We start from the raw sequence: 21098 nt of genomic DNA on the forward strand, positions 1-21098 counted from the left end.
TGTTGTCCACTTCTGCACTTCTTTTGAACCGAATGGGTGTTGCCACTTGGAGAGTCCTCCGGCAACCAGAAGCAGGTCCGCAGTGTTCCAGTAGGAAAAGTTCCCAACCTCCAGAGCTGAGTGCACGCTCCTCCTGCGCAGCAATATGAATGATTATCACACTACTACAAGGGTGACGTGCTGCTGAGAAGTAATGTGGTAATCATTCCGATCGCTGCGCCGGAGGAGTGTGTACTTAGCCAATGGAAGGGCAGATATGCCCCGTCATGGCCGCGGCCCCCCTTCCCCCGACCATCCCATCGCTCCCCTACAGACCGCGGCTTTTATCTGTGCACGCGCCGCAGTAAATACTGGGGTTGTCACAGACTGTGACCACAGAAAGTTATTTACAGATTTGGGGAAGGATGTTACTGTGCGTGCTCTCCATGCTTATCGCGTCTCCCCTCGCCGCAGGCTCATCCTGCTTTAAAGGTGCGTACAATCCCTGCATCCATGTTACAATAACTAGCAGCATATTTACCTATTATATTTGGGGGTACACTATATACACACATACGATACTAAACAAACACTACTAATAATAGTATACAACTAAGCGCTCTACCTACTAATAAAAACCCAATAAGGTGACGTGCCTAATGCACCGATGGTGATAATAATGCACAGAAATATTAATAATTATATGTGACTACAGTGACAATTTACAAGTACTGGGTAATAACTCAAACAATAAGTGAATCCTATAGTGACTAGTGGGTCAGCTAACTACAATGGCAGCCAAAAACACTCCATTCCGCAGAAACCTGCGCAGTGTGAATCGCTGCACAAGTCACACGCCTACTTACAGCAAATAAATAGGAGTGGAAATTGGAGGTGAATTCTACGAGAAGATCTGGACGCTGCACGGCAAACACAACTACAACCTTGGAACTGTGAGAACGTGACTTTCTAATTGCTGTGATCATTTGTACTCTTCCTATCCTCCAATACCTGGTTTAGTCTCTCCTCCTGCATCTCACTATGCCCTCCCTTATTGCTTTTTCTGTTTACCGTCTCCTCACTCCTTTGTAAACGTTTCTGTTCTCTCCAACTTCCCCACTCACCTCATATCCACATTTCTTCATCTCTCCTCCCCTCCACCTATGTCTGTGCCCATACACTGCACCATTATTTATACACCTCTTTCCCAACTTCTTTAACCCTCAATAAAAAGCACCCCCACAAATCCTCTAGTCGCACCTTTTTTCTACTCCTTCTTGCTGCTGGGGATCTCCCCTATACCTGAACCCAGACATAAACACACCTGCTCTCACCCTCACCTCCCTGCCATCTCCTCCCATGGAAATGGCGTTAACCTTCTGACCAACCTTAAAACTTGCCCCACAAATCAAGCATCCCAGTAGCCTGCACTCACAGCTATTCTCCCACACTCAGTCACTCCTACCACCCATTGTGGCCAAACACTGCCATCTACAGCACTTATTCCCTCACCTGCTGTCTCTGTAAGATTCCCAACATACCTCCTAGAGAGTGTAAGCTCTCCGGGGCAGGGATTTCCTTCTCTATGGTCTGATTTTTCTGCGCTTAATGTATGATTATAATTCCCTGTACTATATTCTTTGTGAAGCGCCTAGTACACTTTTGGCGCTATATAAAGACATACAATACAAATAGGTCTCAGGCAATAAACGTTATCCCTTATACCAGGCTATGTTGATTTTATTCATACATGGGTACACGCGTGTTGGAGACTTTGTGGATCCAGCTGTCTGACTGAAGCAGAAGACATCTTCCATTGCCTGAGACCTCTTTATTTGCTGTAAGTAGGCGTTTGACTTGTGCAGCGATTCACACTGCGCAGGTTACGGCGGAACAGTGGGGGTGGGGGGGGGTTGTACCTCCAGAGTTTCCAGTCCCCGAGAGATCTTCTGGGATCAGCGACTATTCATTGGGACGGATCTAAGTATCAGAATCCAGGACTGGTATTATTGACTTTTTTTGCGCCAAGGACTTTATTTCTCTTCATCATCGCATTGTTGTACAAATCATTTGGACAGATGCTGTATGGCCTTTTGGCTGCCATTGTAATTAGCTGACCCACTAATCACTATAGGATTCACTTATTGTTTGGGTTATTACGCAGTACTTGTCAATTGTTAACTATATAACAATCTAAGTACGGGGGTTCTCAAATCCAGTCCTCAAGACCCCCGAACAGGTCCGGTTTCCAGAATATCCCAGCTTCAGCACAGGTGACTCAATCGAACACTGAGTCTCTGATTGAGCCACCTGTGCTGAAGCTGGAATATCCTGAAAACCTGACCTGTTGGGGGCCCTTGAGGACTGGATTTGACAACCTCTGATCTAAGTGTATTGCTGAGCAGCTAACAGACACAGTGGGAGTAAAGGTGTATTATTATCAGGGTGACCATATTTGTCCCGGCAACAACTGGAACAAATGCCGCGCAGACGTGAGCGCCGACTGCGCATGTGCAAACGGCAAGCGCCTGATGCTTATGTGCGATCAGCCCTTGCAAATGTGCGATTGTCGGTAAGCACCGACCGCAAATGCACGGCCAGCGCAGAGAAAAACCTGGGACAGTGGGCAGAAGAGTCGGTTCCTGACACAAACAGCCATAAACCAGGACGCCTGGTCACCCTAATTATTATTAAAAGTGCAGACAGGACGGTAACAGTATCTTGAGCTCAGAGTAGAGGCGCAGAAAAGGTAATACAGTAATTATGTTTTACATCTTATAGAAGTGGCCCAACTCTTCCGTCTCAATAGATTATAGGGGGTGTTCAATGGGTCGCTGACCTCTCTGGCAGCGAAAGGGTTAATATTGCAATGCTCCCTGACAGTCACTGTGATTCCTTCTTTAGAAAAAAACAGTAACATTGGAATTGCCCAACATCCTAAAACCATCTTGGTTTGGCCCGGAGAATCCGCCAACATCAGCTGTTCCACCTCGTCCCGGGAGCCGATGATTGGGGTGTATCTGCGGAGACGCTCCAGGCAAATAATGTATGTGCATAATACTAATTCTGTGACCAAAGAACCGGATTACGAGACCCGTCTCCGTGTGACCGGGACGGTTCTGAATTTCACCATAACACTGCGGGATCTGAGTGAGGAAGACACCGATCTTTACCTGTGTGAGGGGGCAGTGGGCGATTTCAGGGACATCTGCGGACAGGGGACACTGCTTACGGTCGCTGATTGTGCTTCACAGACGGATCCCATTCTCAACCAGGGTCAGTAAAGTCCTCTCATATAAAAAACTGCACCATTTATATCAGCGTGTGCTAGCAACACACTCACAGAACGTATAAAAACCGCACCATTTATATCAGAGTGTGCTAGCAACACACTCACAGAACGTATAAAAACCGCACCATTTATATCAGAGTGTGCTAGCAACACACTCACAGAACGTATAAAAACCGCACCATTTATATCAGAGTGTGCTAGCAACACACTCACAGAACGTATAAAAACCGCACCATTTATATCAGAGTGTGCTAGCAACACACTCACAGAACGTATAAAAACCGCACTATTTATATCAGAGTGTGCTAGCAACACACTCACAGAACGTATAAAAACCGCACCATTTATATCAGAGTGTGCTAGCAACACACTCACAGAACGTATAAAAACCGCACTATTTATATCAGAGTGTGCTAGCAACACACTCACAGAACGTATAAAAACCGCACTATTTATATCAGAGTGTGCTAGCAACACACTCACAGAACGTATAAAAACCGCACTATTTATATCAGAGTGTGCTAGCAACACACTCACAGAACGTATAAAAACCACACCATTTATATCAGCGTGTGCTAGCAACACACTCACAGAACGTATAAAAACCGCACTATTTATATCAGAGTGTGCTAGCAACACACTCACAAAACGCAGAAATATATTCTACAGTATATACAACGGCAAAATCTCTACAGGCCATGATGTCGCTTTCATATAATTACTAGGAGAAGATGTATGTGTAATTAGTTGTGATGGGAGCGGCTCAGTGAGTAATGACACCGAGTGTGAAGCAGGGGAGCCCGGTTCTGTTCCCGGTGCCGGCTCCTTGTGACCTTGCGCAAGTCACTTTATCTCCCTGTGCCTCAGGCACCAAAAATCATAGATTGTAATCTCTGCGGGGCAGGGACCGTGTCTGTATAAACCCTATGTGTTGCGTATCGCGCGCAATACTGTCATTTGACGCGCTTTGAGTCCCAATAGGAGACTCTCTGTGTCTCTTTACTCAGTGACTGTCCCTTTATATATACTATGTAATATGTAGAATTACAAAGCGTGAGCAGTCGTAGGATCCCCCCGGAGTATCCGTATCGCCGGAGTGAGCACTGCCGATGTACAGCTTTATAACAACTCCCCTGCGGGGAAAATCGGGGCTGCGTTTGACTGTCCGCCGTCTTGTTGCGTATGTGATGCAGCGGTGACATCACAAGCCGCCGCTCACTGCAGTACAGGACAGCTTTATTCCCCGCCGGAGACTAACAACCACTACATCGGCGTGCTCACTCCGGTGTTCCGGATACTCCGGTGCTCCGGATTCTCTGGTGTTCCGGATTCTCCGGGTGGATCTTACGACTGCGGTTCCTGAAAAGGAAACACTTTTTACCTGTCGAGGACACCAGCTGTCCACTTTCCGTGATAGTAAGCTGTTCCCAAGAGGTTCCGTGGCCATCGCATACATCAGCTGACAATGCTGTTCTCTCGTGCTGGAAGTGGATCGACTGTGGTAACCCAGCCGTTTGTTGCATGATATGCTTAAAAGAACTGAATTTCTGTACGTGCCGTACTCACGCCTTGTAATTCTACACATTATATCATTTTTATACTACACTGAGTCGTGCGCTCGTTCCTTTATATATTCTTATCTAATGCAGAATGTTATTTTTACGCCACTTCAGATGTGGGGGTGCAAATACAAGGGAAAAAAGAACCCCCCCAACTCCTCCTACTGACTCTCCCCAAGGTGCATGCTGGGGCAGAGACGCAGAATGTGATACATCTCATTATAATCTGTGCACCATGTAACTACCCCCCAACTCCTCCTACTGACTCTCCCCAAGGTGCATGCTGGGGCAGAGACGCAGAATGTGATACATCTCATTATAATCTGTGCACCATGTAACTCCCCCCAACTCCTCCTACTGACTCTCCCCAAGGTGCATGCTGGGGCAGAGACGCAGAATGTGATACATCTCATTATAATCTGTGCCCCATGTAACTCCCCCAACTTCTCCTACTGACTCTCCCCAAGGTGCATGCTGGGACAGAGACGCAGAATGTGATACATCTCATTATAATCTGTGCACCATGTAACTCCCCCAACTTCTCCTACTGACTCTCCCCAAGGTGCATGCTGGGGCAGAGACGCAGAATGTGATACATCTCATTATAATCTGTGCCCCATGTAACTCCCCCCAACTCCTCCTACTGACTCTCCCCAAGGTGCAAGCTGGGGCAGAGACGCAGAATGTGATACATCTCATTATAATCTGTGCACCGTGTAACTCCCCCCAACTCCTCCTACTGACTCTCCCCAAGGTGCAAGCTGGGCAGAGACGCAGAATGTGACACATCTCATTATAATCTGTGCACTATGTAACTCCCCCCAACTCCTCCTACTGACTCTCCCCAAGGTGCAAGCTGGGGTAGAGACGCAGAATGTGATACATCTCATAATCTGTGCACCATGTAACTCCCCCCAACTCCTCCTACTGACTCTCCCCAAGGTGCATGCTGGGACAGAGACGCAGAATGTGATACATCTCATTATAATCTATGCACTATGTAACTCCCCCCAACTCCTCCTACTGACTCCCCAAGGTGCAAGCTGGGGCAGAGGTGCAGAATGTGATACATCTCATTATAATCTGTGCACCATGTAACTCCCCCAACTCCTCCTACTGAGTCTCCCCAAGGTGCAAGCTGGGGCAGAGACGCAGAATGTGATACATCTCATTATAACCTGTGCATCCATGTAACTCCTCCCCAACTCCTCCTACTGACTCTCCCCAAGGTGCAAGCTGGGGCAGAGACGCAGAATGTGATACATCTCATTATAACCTGTGCATCCATGTAACTCCTCCCCAACTCCTCCTACTGACTCTCCCCAAGGTGCATGATGGGACAGAGACGCAGAATGTGATACATCTCATTATAATCTGTGCATCATAGTATGGTGAATAAATAATAATCTAAAATTATTGATTTTTTTGCTTTTTATTTCGTACCACTAATAATTTTTCTTTTCTGGGGGGTGAGTTGGGGGTATATCTTTTTGGGAGCTTACACCATTTTTATTCTAAGGGAAGAGACCTTTGTCAAATGAATCTGGGCTTTGGGGGGAGGGGGGGTTATACAAAGAGGATGTAGGCACCCAGGTGTAGCAAAAAAAAATACTGCGGTGACCGTGGGTTTGTAAAAAATAGATCAAATGTGACATGTAGGGGTAATTGGTATCATCGCACTAAATAAATAAACGCCATCCTGTCTCTCCCTTTCAGAGTTCAATATAAGGCTAATAATTATCATCATCATCATGGCTGTCGTCATCTGCGCTTTCCTCTTTCTTGTGTTCATCATAGGAAAAGTCTATGTAAGTATCGTAAATCAGGTCAGCGGCCATTTTTTCCCCCCAGCGGAATGTTGCAGGTAAATATGTTGAGAAGCGCGAGACCGATTCCGGCTCATCTAAGATTTAAGATTTAAGGGGGGAAATGATCATTTGCAGGCGGGAAAGAGGGGATAAAATGTTAGTCGTTTTATTGGGAAAGGGGGACGGTTGAAAGTGAAAGTAATGTTGAAAGCGCTCTTTTTTTATTAAGATTTTAACCCCTTCGCTGCCAGTGGGGACCGCAATGCATTGGAAACAAAGGGTTTAATGACATGAAACAGAATTCTGCAATTATAGATGAACCATCCGATATCAGACCAAACGGCAGATTTAATTACCCAACGGGAAAATTGGGTTTTCATGTGTACAGCGCTTCCCAAACCTCACAGGTCTCTTCTTCACGCGTACAGCTTCCCAAACCTCACAGGTCTCTTCTTCACGTGTACAGAGCTCCCCAAACCTCACAGGTCTCTTCTTCACATGTACAAAGCTTCCCAAACCTCACAGGTCTCTTCTTCACGTGTACAAAGCTTCCCAAACCTCACAGGTCTCTTCTTCATGTGGTCAGAGCTTTCCCAAACCTCACAGGTCTCTTCTTCATGTATACAGAGCTTTCCCAAACCTCACAGGTCTCTTCTTCACGTGTACTGACCTTCCCAAACCTCACAGATCTCTTCTTCATGTATACAGAGTTTTCCCAAACCTCACAGGTCTCTTCTTCATGTATACAGAGCTTTCCCAACCCTCACAGATCTCTTCTTCATGTATACAGAGCTTTCCCAAACCTCACAGGTCTCTTCTTCATGTATACAGAGCTTTCCCAACCCTCACAGGTCTCTTCTTCATGTATACAGAGCTTTCCCAAACCTCACAGGTCTCTTCTTCATGTATACAGAGCTTCCCAAACCTCACAGATCTCTTCTTCATGTATACAGAGCTTCCCAAACCTCACAGATCTCTTCTTCGTCCGTCAGTACCTTACACCTTAAACAGCACACTTGACCTTGCATGACGAGACATTTTAAACCTCTGCGCACTGCAATTTCATCTACGAAGAACCCTCATGTTGGTTTACTAAAACTTTTTTTTTAAATCTACCTCTCCAGGGCCCACACGCCTACTGAAAGACTTATAAAACCGATGAAATGTAAAGAATACAATGATATCAATAACCCGCTAATTACCCATTTCTCTTCATTGAGCAGAGAGCAAGACAATCCCGGATAAAGAGGACCAGACTCACTCCGAACACCGTCTATGAAGATATGACGCAGATATCACGCCGTAACACAATAGGAAACGCAAACGCTTACACAGAGAGAGGAGCCGGTGTGTGAGTGGGGAAGAAATCCAGCCACGAAGGGCCGACACCCGGACACATTGCTTGTGCTTCTTTCTAGGTTATGTAGATATTTGGCGGTTGTTTTGAACACATTGTTGGGTGCAGATTCCCAGTGGTGCCATATGTGAAGGACCCTATGGGTTTAGACACCTTTACTAATGTTGGCACTTAACCAGTTTCACTTTCTTTGCTTTCTTTGGCCCAGATTCACAAAAGGGGGCCAAGCTTTTGCGCGCTTATACTCCCATTCGTATCAATGCTAAAGCTTGGCGCCCAACTGGGTGTCTTCATCTTTATGGTGAAGATGGTCAAAGTTCCGGAAAGACGGGGCTCATAACGTGACGTTAAATAGAACAGGAGCGGGCGTTATGTTCCCTGGGGTTACCGAGTATCCTCAAGGCTAATTATACCGCAGGCGCACCACAGGTTCTGAAAAGACAGCGCACCGGAAATAGTGAGGGGGGAAAAAAAGTGTATTAAGGTCCAAATATGACACCAAATAGGTCACATAGTGAACCGAAAGAATAGATTTGGGAAATGAATCCCCGATAGGTGCTTCTAATATCTGGATAATGATTGCAATATAGCATATGGTCCAGGAGAGAGTATGACTTCAGTAGAATGCATGTGCAGTATACAGGTTTGGATGCTCACTTTGTAGCCATACTGTGGGATATCAATTGAGGGGTGAAGAAACCCCACAGTGAGTGTGTGAAATGAGCACTCAATGAAGAGAGCACACCCCACACCCACTAATGGGAGTAAATCACCTTAATCCCTAGGCATGAGCAGGTACATCGCCTTACAATATATCAACTGCATAATTTAAGATACAAACAGTTAACTCACGGATCATAAATGTCCTGGAGAAATACGGCGTGCCTCCTTCCGGTAATGGTCAATCCAAGTAGAGAAGAATGGAGGAGCACTGCTAGAAAAAATGAAGGGCTGGAGGCTCGTGGCAAGTTAAAAATGCTTTAATCTATTGCATAAGTAGACCGGGCTACAGAAAGAGGAGGTTCTCTAACGCGTTTCGCGCTGTCAAAGCGCTTTGTCAAAGAGTAACCATTGTGTACAAAAATCACTCATTTATAGATGCCCGAGTGCGGAAGCAAGTTCCGCATCTATAATTCCGCATCAAGTTCGGGCATCTATAAATGAGTGATTTTTGTACACAATGGTTACTCTTTGACAGCGCGAAACGCGTTAGAGAACCTCCTCTTTCTGTAGCCCGGTCTACTTATACAATAGATTAAAGCATTTTTAACTTGCCACAAGCCTCCAGCCCTTCATTTTTTCTAGCAGTGCTCAACCATTCTTCTCTACTTGGTGAACCAAAAGGTTGGTGTCCTATTTGGACCTTTAATGCACTTCCTTTTTTCACTATTTGCCGTGTGCGGTCCCGTGTGATAACATATATAAAATGTAATAAAACATGGACAAAACGATTAAAAACTCACAAAAATCCAAAAGGTAACAGGCATTGTACATATATACACACGTACACATATATATATATACCCACAACAAAAAAAGGACAGTGCTAATATACTGACAGGGACTGGATCTTTGTCCCCTAAGATGTGAAATTAGTCTAACCAATAAATGATGAAAAAATGACCCTTGGTCTGGATAGGGATAATATAGAAGATGTACTATAAAGGATGGAATAAGACAAATGTCCCATCGAAATATAAAGTCCATACAATACGCAAATAAAAACCACAATAGTCCTTTGGAGACGCAGGCTGCTTTCCCCACGGGATGAACCACTCCCTGCGTGAATCTAAGAAAGGGAAAACAGACGGAGAAAGCGCACGCGCCTAGTGACCCCGATATCGCGAGGTTATAAGGTTTTGATCAAATGGATTTTGCGTTTTTTACAATAAAAATGTGTTTTTGTCTTTTCATTTTACTGACTTGTTTACATTCTCCCCGATGTCTCAGCGAGGAAGGGGGGGGGGAGGAGGAAATGGGTCCCTAATGTCTGTGTATTAGGAGGGGGGGAAAGGAACGTTTGTCTGTATATTAGGAGGAGGTGAGAGGTACGTGTGTCTGTGTATTAGGAGGGTGAGAAGTATGTGTATCTGTGTATTAGGAGGAGGTGAGAGGTATGTCTATCTGTATATTAGGAGGGGGTGAGAAGTATGTGTATCGGTGAGGGGGTGAGAGGTACGTGTAACTGTGTATTGGGAGAGTGTAGGGGGGCTCAACTCCAGTCCTCAAGCCCCCCCAACAAGTCAGGTTGTCAAGACAACCCTGCTTCAGCACAGGTGGCTCAGTCTTTGACTGATGCTCCTGTCTGACACTGCGGCCTCCTCTCGCTGCAGACTGGCGGCTGCCTCTTCTCACCCAGCTCACAAGTGTTTGCGCTTTTTCTGCGGTCAGCGTCGCCCTTGTTTTTGAGATTGGGCCCAAACCAAAGTGTGACCTTTTAAAACAATGCTGTTGTTCTATCCCCCCTCCCCCCCTGTAATAGCCGACCACTCATACAGCGCAGACCACAACATACATCTCTAAATGTCACGGTGAGATTGCTGCCGTCATCTCAGCCACCCCTGTTATCGCCTTACATAGCAGCGACAGAGGACACGGGCAGCAAAGTCACAGTCGCTGGGGAAAGGCGACACAGAGAACACAGGCGACAATGTAATGGCAGAATAGGGACTTATTTTAATGGGTACTTTACCTATTTTGTATGTCCTGTGCCCTATTAAACCCAGCGGTTCCTATTACACCTGTTGCCCCTTACCTGTGGGACTCCCTCACACTCAGTAAAAGCCCAGCACACTCTCTCCCCACCTGCAAGTCCAAACTTAAAACTCCCCTCTTAAATGAAGCATTTCAACAGCCTGGGCTCATGGCTACTGTCCCACACCCACAGTCACTCCTACCAACCATTGTGGCCACGCACTGCCAACTACTGCACTTACCCACCATGAAGGCCAGGCACTGCCATCTACTGCACCTACCCACCATCAAGGCCAGGCACTGCCATCTACTGCACTTACCCACCATCAAGGCCAGGCACTGCCATCTACTGCACTTACCCACCATGAAGGCCAGGCCCTGCCATCTACTGCACTTACCCACCGTGAAGGCCAGGCCCTGCCATCTACTGCACTTACCCACCGTGAAGGCCAGGCCCTGCCATCTACTGCACTTACCCACCGTGAAGGCCAGGCCCTGCACTTATTCCCTCACCTGCTGTCTCTGTAACTCTCCCAACCTCCTGCTAATACAGAATCCCACTTGTGGGGCACTCACACGTCTCAGACAGGTCTGCAACACTGCTCTCCCCCATTATCTCTTAGCAAACAGTGTTTCCACTGCAGCCAGGGATTCTGGGTAATAACATGCAAATGAACACAGTGTGTCACGCTTTACTTCTCATCCATTGTAACATGGGCCCCTATGAGTTTATGCCTACCGCATTACCCAGCTTATCAGAACAGCCCGTACCACTTAGAGTGTAAGCTCCCCGGGGCAGGGATTTCCTTTCCTATTGTCTGATCTGATTATAATTCCCTGGACTGTATTGTCTCTATTGTAAAGCTGTGAGTACACTGTGGGCACTGTATAACTAGCGCTATACATACAGAATATGCCTACATATTTCTGCTCATGTGCGAAAGCCAAGGGGCGCTGCACTGCCCATCTCCCATTGGCTGAAGCTCCGAACCTCGCGCTATTTACAGCAGCTGGCAGAGCAAGGGGCAATTTGATAAATGACCGTGTTATAGAAAATGTCTGACCACCTCGGTTTTATGCATATATTAGTATATGCAAATAGTCTGTGATGGTAGGAGAACCAGCATAATAACAGCTAATCCCGATCCCTGCCCCCCTACCTGTCCTGGGGCTCACCTGGCCGCCAGACCCCGGAGATGCCCGGTAGCCCCTTGCATACCTGTAACTGTCATTCTGTATTCCTGTGGGTCTCTGGACATGCGGCCGGAGAAACCCTTAGTGCATGCCGCATGTCCGGAGACCTGGCTATTGTTGGAGCTGGAGGGAGGGCAGGTATGCAGGGAACAAAGAGAAGAGTGACCGGGGCTGGAGATGGGGCCGGGGGGACCATCCGCCCAAAATGGGAACCATTTGGCCGTCCCACCAAACATCGCGGTGCCAAGTCCAGCAGGGGGTACCCTGCCGGCAGGGGAAGCCGTTGCCAAGCGTAGACTAAGTCACATGGACCAATGAGGCCATGAATGGATGGAATGATAGGAGTCACCCCAGTGGTGAGAAGATAGACAGAGAGCCCTGCGAGAGGCCCAATATGGTCCATCCACTACTCCACTACTTAGGTTTTCAAACATGGCTTCTCCATTTTGGCTTTAATTTTGTTAAATAAATCATGACACGGTGTAATATGTCATGTGTTGTTGTTCATCTGAGGTTGTATTTACCTAATTTTAAGACCTGCTAAGGAACAGATGGTCGTTATTATGTCCTGATACTGTATGCAAAACCATAGAATTCAAAGAGGGTGTACTTTCTTTTTCACACAACTGTATATGGATGTATAGTTATTATATAATTCAACAGGACAAATGGCAGGAGTACACCGGACATAGCTGGAAAATAATAACACCCAGAAAATGTATATACTGTCAGAGTCCAACTTGGCATTAGTACTATGAGACAAAATGATTACATTATTAGCACATAGATCTTCATGGGCCCACTCAGCGGACCTCCATAAGGAGGAAGGTGATCGAAGCACCGAGTCGCATTGGCATGGTGATTATCAAACCATTTAGACAAGAACACCCACAATGTCCATGCCCTACGTATATTATGCATATCATGTATCATTACATTGGACTGTCAAACCCCTGACGGGTCACTCAGAGAGAATGAGTCAGTATTGATGTCCCCTGGTACTAAGTGTGAAAATCCAGAACATATCTCTGCGATTGAGCACACGGTCACCCCTCTGAGCGAGGCTGGGATATGCCCAATCGCAGAGACTGAAGGGGAACCTAGACCCCCTTGAGTACAATGAACGATGTGCCTGGGTACTGGTAATCCAATAGCTATGTTTTTGATGGATCGTAGGTGTTCACAGATTCTCACTCTCAATGGGGTCTTGGTGCGGCCCACAGAACCTTTACCGCACACCCACATCCTAAGAGATATGACACGGGAGATGTTACATGTAACGTGTTCTTCCTACCGTGACTAGCTACTGCCTTAATGTGTCTGACAAATGGGAATGTACTACAGTGTCCGTGACATCCGTGTGGAGTTATAAACCAAGCCCCGCGGTATTTATATCCTGTATTCGATCTACGCGGATAGTCTTTGACAAAGCGCTGATATGCGCGGAACGCGTTGTAGTTACTCTGCACCTGCCTCACACCTAGCAGATTTATCACTATATAGTTTTTAGACCAGCACCTTGATCCAGCCCTGATAGCTGTGCTCTGATTTGCCAAATTGTCAGCTGGATACCGTTTACCGGAAGAACACTAAGGAATCGTTTCGAGTCAGTGAGCCCAGTGAGTACTTTCTAATTGGATCTTATTTGCGTATTGATTGTGGAGTTACATTAGATACCATGTTATATGGATGTAATGGGTGTGCTATGGACCCGTGCAGGTTCTGGAGGTTCACGTACCTTCCGCACTCCCGCGTTTTCTCGCCGCAATACTCCCTGCACATAGAGTGTACACCCGAAGCGGACACTCATTATATCCACACTGGGTGAATCTATATAGTCTGGCTGTGACGCTATACACTCCCGAAAAGGCTTTACAGTCATTAAACACCCTTTATGAACGGACTACAGCCCAACTGCGGGCACTTCCCTACATCATATCGCTCGAGCACTATACTGTTGGGTTCAGTCTCCTATCTCCATTGTCCTTCTCAATGCAGTCGCGGTAGTGAGGCGTGCGCGTCGCTAATGCGTGAGGTCATTGACGTCCGCCTTGTTAAGAGGAGAACAGAGACAGTGGACTGAGACAGTGGTGGGGAAGAGAAGCTCGGGGACACAGAAAGACCACGGCCGTGGACACCGGCAGGAAAAGGGGACGGGTTATTTTTGCCGGTGAAGGAGGCGATGTTTGCACCAGAGATTTTTATGAAAGACCCTTATTAAAATGTGTCAGTTTAACGTCAGTACGTCCGGCCTGAGAGCGCCGTACATCGCCCGTCGTGAGCCATCGTGTGCGAGGTCTCACATGTACTCACCGCTGTGACCACCACTGACCGCTACCCAGGATGCCCTGCGGTACGTTCCTGAGCAGTAACATGCACAGTGCCGAAGCGATGCTCTGCAGAGGGGAAGGAAGCTGCCAGTGAGCTCGGCCGGTGTATAATAAACCAAGAGCCATCACCAACATGTCTAGTGAAAACCGCAGCTCTATATACACACACAGCTCTGTCTCTGCACCTCAACACCGCGCTGCGAGTGCCTCTGCTGTTCCTGTACGAGCACAGCCACCCACACACAGCTCTGTCTGTGCACCTCAACACCGCGCTGCTAGACCCTCTGATGTTCCTGTACGAGCAGCTACCCACACACAGCTCTGTCTGTGCACCTCAGCACCGCGCTGCGAGTGCCTCTGCTGTTCCTGTACGAGCAGCCCCCCACACACAGCTCTGTCTCTGCACCTCAACACCGCGCTGCTAGTCCCTCTGCTGTTCCTGTATGAGCACAGCCCCCCACACACAGCTCTGTCTCTGCACCTCAACACCGCGCTGCTAGTCCCTCTGCTGTTCCTGTACGAGCAGCCCCCCACACACAGCTCTGTCTGTGCACCTCAACACCGCGCTGCTAGTCCCTCTGCTGTTCCTGTACGAGCACAGCCCCCCACACACAGCTCTGTCTGTGCACCTCAACACCGCGCTGCTAGTCCCTCTGCTGTTCCTGTACAAGCACAGCCCCCCACACAGCTCTGTCTCTGCACCTCAACACCGCGCTGCTAGTCCCTCTGCTGTTCCTGTACGAGCAGTCCCCCACACACAGCTCTGTCTCTGCACCTCATCACCGCGCTGCTAGTCCCTCTGCTGTTCCTGTACGAGCACAGCCACCCACACACAGCTCTGTCTGTGCACCTCAACACCGCGCTGCGAGTTCCTCTGCTGTTCCTGTACGAGCACAGCCACCCACACACAGCTCTGTCTGTGCACCTCAACACCGCGCTGCTAGTCCCTCTGCTGTTCCTGTACGAGCAGCCCCCCACACACAGCTCTGTCTGTGCACCTCAACACCGCGCTGCTAGTCCCTCTGCTGTTCCTGTACGAGCACAGCCCCCCACACACAGCTCTGTCTGTGCACCTCAACACCGCGCTGCTAGTCCCTCTGCTGTTCCTGTACGAGCACAGCCCCCCACACAGCTCTGTCTCTGCACCTCAACACCGCGCAGCTAGTCCCTCTGCTGTTCCTGTACGAGCAGCCCCCCACACACAGCTCTGTCTCTGCACCTCATCACCGCGCTGCTAGTCCCTCTGCTGTTCCTGTACGAGCACAGCCACCCACACACAGCTCTGTCTGTGCACCTCAACACCGCGCTGCTAGTCCCTCTGCTGTTCCTGTACGAGCAGCCACCCACACACAGCTCTGTCTCTGCACCTCAACACCGCGCTGCTAGTCCCTCTGCTGTTCCTGTACGAGCACAGCCCCCCACACACAGCTCTGCCTCTGCACCTCAACACCGCGCTGCTAGTCCTCTGCTGTTCCTGTACGAGCAGCCCCCCACACACAGCTCTGTCTCTGCACCTCAACACCGCGCTGCTAGTGCCTCTGCTGTTCATGTACGAGCACAGCCACCCACACACAGCTCTGTCTCTGCACCTCAACACCGCGCTGCTAGTCCCTCTGCTGTTCCTGTACGAGCAGCCCCCCACACACAGCTCTGTCTCTGCACCTCAACACCGCGCTGCTAGTCCCTCTGCTGTTCCTGTACGAGCAGCTACCCACACACAGCTCTGTCTGTGCACCTCAACACCGCGCTGCTAGACCCTCTGCTGTTCCTGTACGAGCACAGCCCCCCACACACAGCTCTGTCTCTGCACCTCAACACCGCGCTGCTAGTCCCTCTGCTGTTCCTGTACGAGCAGCTACCCACACACAGCTCTGTCTCTGCACCTCAACACCGCGCTGCTAGTCCCTCTGTAGTTCCTGTATGAGCACAGCCACCCACACACAGCTCTGTCTCTGCACCTCAACACCGCGCTGCGAGTGCCTCTGCTGTTCCTGTACGAGCACAGCCACCCACACACAGCTCTGTCTCTGCACCTCAACACCGCGCTGCTAGTCCCTCTGCTGTTCCTGTACGAGCACAGCCCCCCACAAGTCTCTGCACCTCAACACCGCGCAGCTAGTCCCTCTGCTGTTCCTGTACGAGCACAGCCCCCCACACACAGCTCTGTCTGTGCACCTCAACACCGCGCTGCTAGTCCCTCTGCTGTTCCTGTACGAGCAGCCACCCACACACCGCTCTGTCTCTGCACCTCAACACCGCGCTGCTAGTGCCTCTGCTGTTCATGTACGAGCACAGCCCCCCACACAGCTCTGTCTCTGCACCTCAACACCGCGCTGCTAGTCCCTCTGCTGTTCCTGTATGAGCACAGCCCCCCACACACAGCTCTGTCTCTGCACCTCAACACCGCGCTGCTAGTCCCTCTGCTGTTCCTGTACGAGCACAGCCCCCCACACACAGCTCTGTCTCTGCACCTCAACACCGCGCTGCTAGTCCCTCTGCTGTTCCTGTATGAGCACAGCCCCCCACACACAGCTCTGTCTCTGCACCTCAACACCGCGCTGCTAGTCCCTCTGCTGTTCCAGTAATAACACATACAGGACATGCATAACCCCCTCCCTCCCCCCCCCCCCCCCCCCCGCCGCTCTGTCACATCATCCCAAAGCTGCATGGCACAAATAACTAGTATTCCAGTAATGACATACCCGCCCCCATATACCGCTCTGTCTCTGCACTGCTGGGTTCCCCTTCTATACCAGTAATGACATACCCGCCCCCATATACCGCTCTGTCTCTGCACTGCTGGATCCTCTGCTATTCCAGTAATGACATACCCGCCCCCATATACCGCTCTGTCTCTGCACTGCTGGATCCTCTGCTATTCCAGTAATGACATACCCGCCCCCATATACCGCTCTGTCTCTGCACTGCTGGATCCTCTGCTATTCCAGTAATGACATACCCGCCCCCATATACCGCTCTGTCTCTGTACTGCTGGGCCCCTCCTATTCCAGTAATGACATACCCGCCCCCATATACCGCTCTGTCTCTGTACTGCTGGGCCCCTCCTATTCCAGTAATGACATACCTGCCCCCCATATACCGCTCTGTCTCTGTACTGCTGGGCCCCTCCTATTCCAGTAATGACATACCCGCCCCCATATACCGGTGTGTCTCTGCACTGCTGGGCCCCCTGCTATTCCAGTAATGACATACCCACCCTCATATACCGCTCTGTCTCTGTACTGCTGGGCCCCTCCTATTCCAGTAATGACATACCCGCCCCCATATACCGGTGTGTCTCTGCACTGCTGGGTCCCCTATTATTCCAGTAATGACATACCCACCCTCATATACCGCTCTGTCTCTGTACTGCTGGGCCCTCTGCTATTCCAGTAGTGACATACCCGCCCCCATATACCGCTCTGTCTCTGTACTGCTGGGCCCTCTGCTATTCCAGTAGTGACATACCCGCCCCCATATACCGCTCTGTCTCTGTACTGCTGGTCCCTCTGCTATTCCAGTAGTGACATACCCACCCCATATACCGGTGTGTCTCTGCACTGCTGGAGCCTCTGCTATTCCAGTAATGACATACCCGCCCCCATATACCGCTCTGTCTCTGCACTGCTGGATCCCCTGCTATTCCAGTAATGACATACCCACCCTCATATACCGCTCTGTCTCTGCACTGCTGGATTCTCTGCTATTCCAGTAATGACATACCCGCCCCCATATACCGCTCTGTCTCTGTACTGCTGGGCCCCCTGCTATTCCAGTAATTACATACCCGCCCCCATATACCGCTCTGTCTCTGTACTGCTGGGCCCCCTCCTATTCCAGTAATGACATACCCACCCCCATATACCGCTCTGTCTCTGCACTGCTGGGCCCCCTGCTATTCCAGTAATTACATACCCGCCCCCATATACCGCTCTGTCTCTGTACTGCTGGGCCCCCTCCTATTCCAGTAATGACATACCCGCCCCCATATACCGCTCTGTCTCTGCACTGCTGGACCTCTGCTATTCCAGTAATGACATACCCACCCCCATATACCGCTCTGTCTCTGCACTGCTGGGCCCTCTGCTATTCCAGTAATGACATACCCACCCCCATATACCGCTCTGTCTCTGTACTGCTGGGCCCCCTCCTATTCCAGTAATGACATACCCGCCCCCATATACCGCTCTGTCTCTGCACTGCTGGATCCTCTGCTATTCCAGTAATGATATACCCACCCTCATATACCGCTCTGTCTCTGCACTGCTGGATCCCCTGCTATTCCAGTAATGACATACCCACCCCCATATACCGCTCTGTCTCTGCACTGCTGGGCCCTCTGCTATTCCAGTAATGACTCATTCACGTTCACACACTTGTCACTCTGCCAATTCCCTGCTATGTCACTAGTGACCTTTCACCTTCTCCCCAACAGGAGTGATACACTGAACAGGCCACAGGTCACCCTGTGCCAGGACGGCCAAAGGTCACTTCTGGCCAGTGTGCCAACTTGTGTTGGGAGGGACAGACTCAATGGCCCACCCAGAAGCAGCAACCCTCCCTACGGTCACGGCATCGAAGGATTGACGCTTCGGGGGGATCCCCACTCACAAGCATGGACCCCCGCAGCGCGATCACGGAAGACACGGTCCCCAGCACCGCAGACTTTTGCCTGACCGTTCGTGGTATCGGGTGCAGGAAGTCTTGCTACATCTGTAGGTCCCTGCTGTCCCCAGGTTACCCACTAGGCACGTGCCAAGGTTAGGGGACCCCCCGTTGGTCACGGTGGCCCGGTGCTGCGGCTCCCCCTGCAGTCACTCTCCTGTCGGGCGCCGGAATCCAAATTCCGCCCGCCCGGAGGATGGAGCTGGGGACTCCCCGGACCTCACCCCAAGGTAAGGTGCGTGTGTAAGGGAGAGGTGTGTCTCTTACCTTCCCCGGATCGGCCCTCCTCCTGCAGCGTCGTGTTGTCATGGCGACCCGGCGCGACGTGGCATGACGCAGAGACGCTGCGGGAGGAGGGACGCCTCGGGGAAAGGCCCCGCAAAGTGCCTAGGGGACCCAGAGGGTCTTAATCCGCCACGGGCACAGAAGAGGTTAAAACTAAACTAACAAAAGAACAAAACAGGGTTTTTAATCAGATAAAAGTCTCCGGTTCTTTTGAAGCAGCTAAAATGAAGAGCGGAAATCCAGGCAGTTTGATCATAAATAATAAACAACCGTGCGTCGAGCCTGTCACCGCTCAGCGTACCGGTACAATCCGCATTCTTAGCACTTAGATTGCCAGCTGTTCGGGGCAGGATCATGTACCTGTCGCGCCTGTCCTCGTTCTGTACACTTTTATTTCCCGTGTTTGTATTGTCATTTTGTGACGCGCTGCGCACACTGCGGGCGCGTCGTGCATAATACTGCGCCACGCAGAGATACCGTAGCGAAGGTGAAACAGACGGGAGAATAGAGGGACGTGCTAATGTAAGAATACAATAGGGTGTCTTTTTATAACTCCGGTCCTCAAGAGCCCCCAACAGGTCGGGTTTTAAGGATATCCCTGCTTCAGCAAAGGTGGATAAGTCGGTCCCAGCTGCAGCACAGGTGGCTTCAATCAGTCAAAGACTGAGCCACTGATTGAGCCACCTGTGCTGAAGCAGGGATATCCTGAAAACCCGACCTGTTGGTGGGGGAGGGGGTCTTGAGGACTGGAGATGCCCCCCCCCCTGCTTTGCCGCTCCGGTGTCAGGGAGGAAGCAGAGAGATGGTGACACCTTTCGTGTGCCACGGTGCGAGAATGCTGCAGATCGTATCGTGTGTGTTTGCAGAAACCGCAATGTAACCACAGTTTGCACACCCCCACCCTGGACACTGACACTATGGCACCCATGCAGCAGCACCCTGCTGACACACTATGGCACCCATGCAGCAGCACCCTGCTGACACACTATGGCACCCACACAGCAGCACCCTGCAGACACAATATGGCACCCACACAGCAGCACCCTGCTGACACACTATGGCGCCCACACAGCAGCACCCTGCAGACACACTATGGCACCCACACAGCAGCACCCTGCTGACACACTATGGCGCCCACACAGCAGCACCCTGCTGACACACTACGGCACCCACACAGCAGCACCCTGCTGACACACTACGGCACCCACACTGCAGCACTCTGCTGACACACTATGGCACCCACACAGCAGCACCCTGCTGACACACTATGGCGCCCACACAGCAGCACCCTGCTGACACACTATGGCGCCCACACAGCAGCACCCTGCAGACACACTATGGCACCCACACAGCAGCACCCTGCTGACACACTACGGCACCCACACAGCAGCACCCTGCAGACACACTATGGCACCCACACAGCAGCACCCTGCTGACACACTACGGCACCCACACAGCAGCACCCTGCTGACACACTACGGCACCCACACAGCAGCACCCTGCTGACACACTACGGCACCCACACAGCAGCACCCTGCTGACACACTACGGCACCCACACAGCAGCACCCTGCTGACACACTACGGCACCCACACAGCAGCACCCTGCTGACACACTACGGCACCCACACAGCAGCATTTCCTTTAATGGGGAGAGAAACAGTACTGTGAGAATACCGACAGGCAAACACATGGTTAGATAAGGTAAAGTAACCCTTACACTGCCACGTGGCAGGGCGGGCATTGCAAGTGGCTTCTCACCTCCATCATTTAACGTGACCTCTGGTGTGCAGAGAAGGACCACACTGCCCACTACGGACACTTTCGCCCTGTGTCCAGCTCAAGAATGTTCTGATTTCTTAGCGTTAGCCATGACCACCTCTGCTGGAGGGGCGTTCAACGTAGCCACCCCCTGTTCTGCGAAGACGTTCTTCCT

At 50.3% G+C, this 21098-nt stretch overlaps 3 protein-coding genes across 4 annotated transcripts in view; 2 read left to right on the top strand and 1 right to left on the bottom strand.

Annotated features, from left to right (window-relative positions):
* UTS2R (urotensin 2 receptor) overlaps positions 1–21098 on the bottom strand; it is a 139484-nt gene that overhangs the window by 114610 nt on the left and 3776 nt on the right. The gene's annotated exons all lie outside the window — the stretch shown is intronic.
* On the top strand, positions 62–9111 carry LOC142472632 (uncharacterized). Its single transcript, XM_075579718.1, has 4 exons — positions 62–471; positions 2884–3255; positions 6547–6638; positions 7862–9111. The coding sequence occupies exons 1-4, from the start codon at positions 405–407 to the stop codon at positions 7991–7993; spliced, it is 663 nt and encodes a 220-aa protein (XP_075435833.1). The 5' UTR covers positions 62–404; the 3' UTR covers positions 7994–9111.
* SEPTIN9 (septin 9) overlaps positions 19060–21098 on the top strand; it is a 134339-nt gene continuing 132300 nt past the window's right edge. The window contains exon 1 of the mRNA XM_075579722.1: positions 19060–19108. Within this exon, the coding sequence (XP_075435837.1) occupies positions 19075–19108 (34 nt within the window). The 5' untranslated portion in view covers positions 19060–19074. The remainder of the gene's footprint in view (positions 19109–21098) is intronic.

The sequence above is a fragment of the Ascaphus truei genome, chromosome 22 (genome assembly GCF_040206685.1).
Source record: "Ascaphus truei isolate aAscTru1 chromosome 22, aAscTru1.hap1, whole genome shotgun sequence".
NCBI classification, from domain to species: domain Eukaryota; kingdom Metazoa; phylum Chordata; class Amphibia; order Anura; family Ascaphidae; genus Ascaphus; species Ascaphus truei.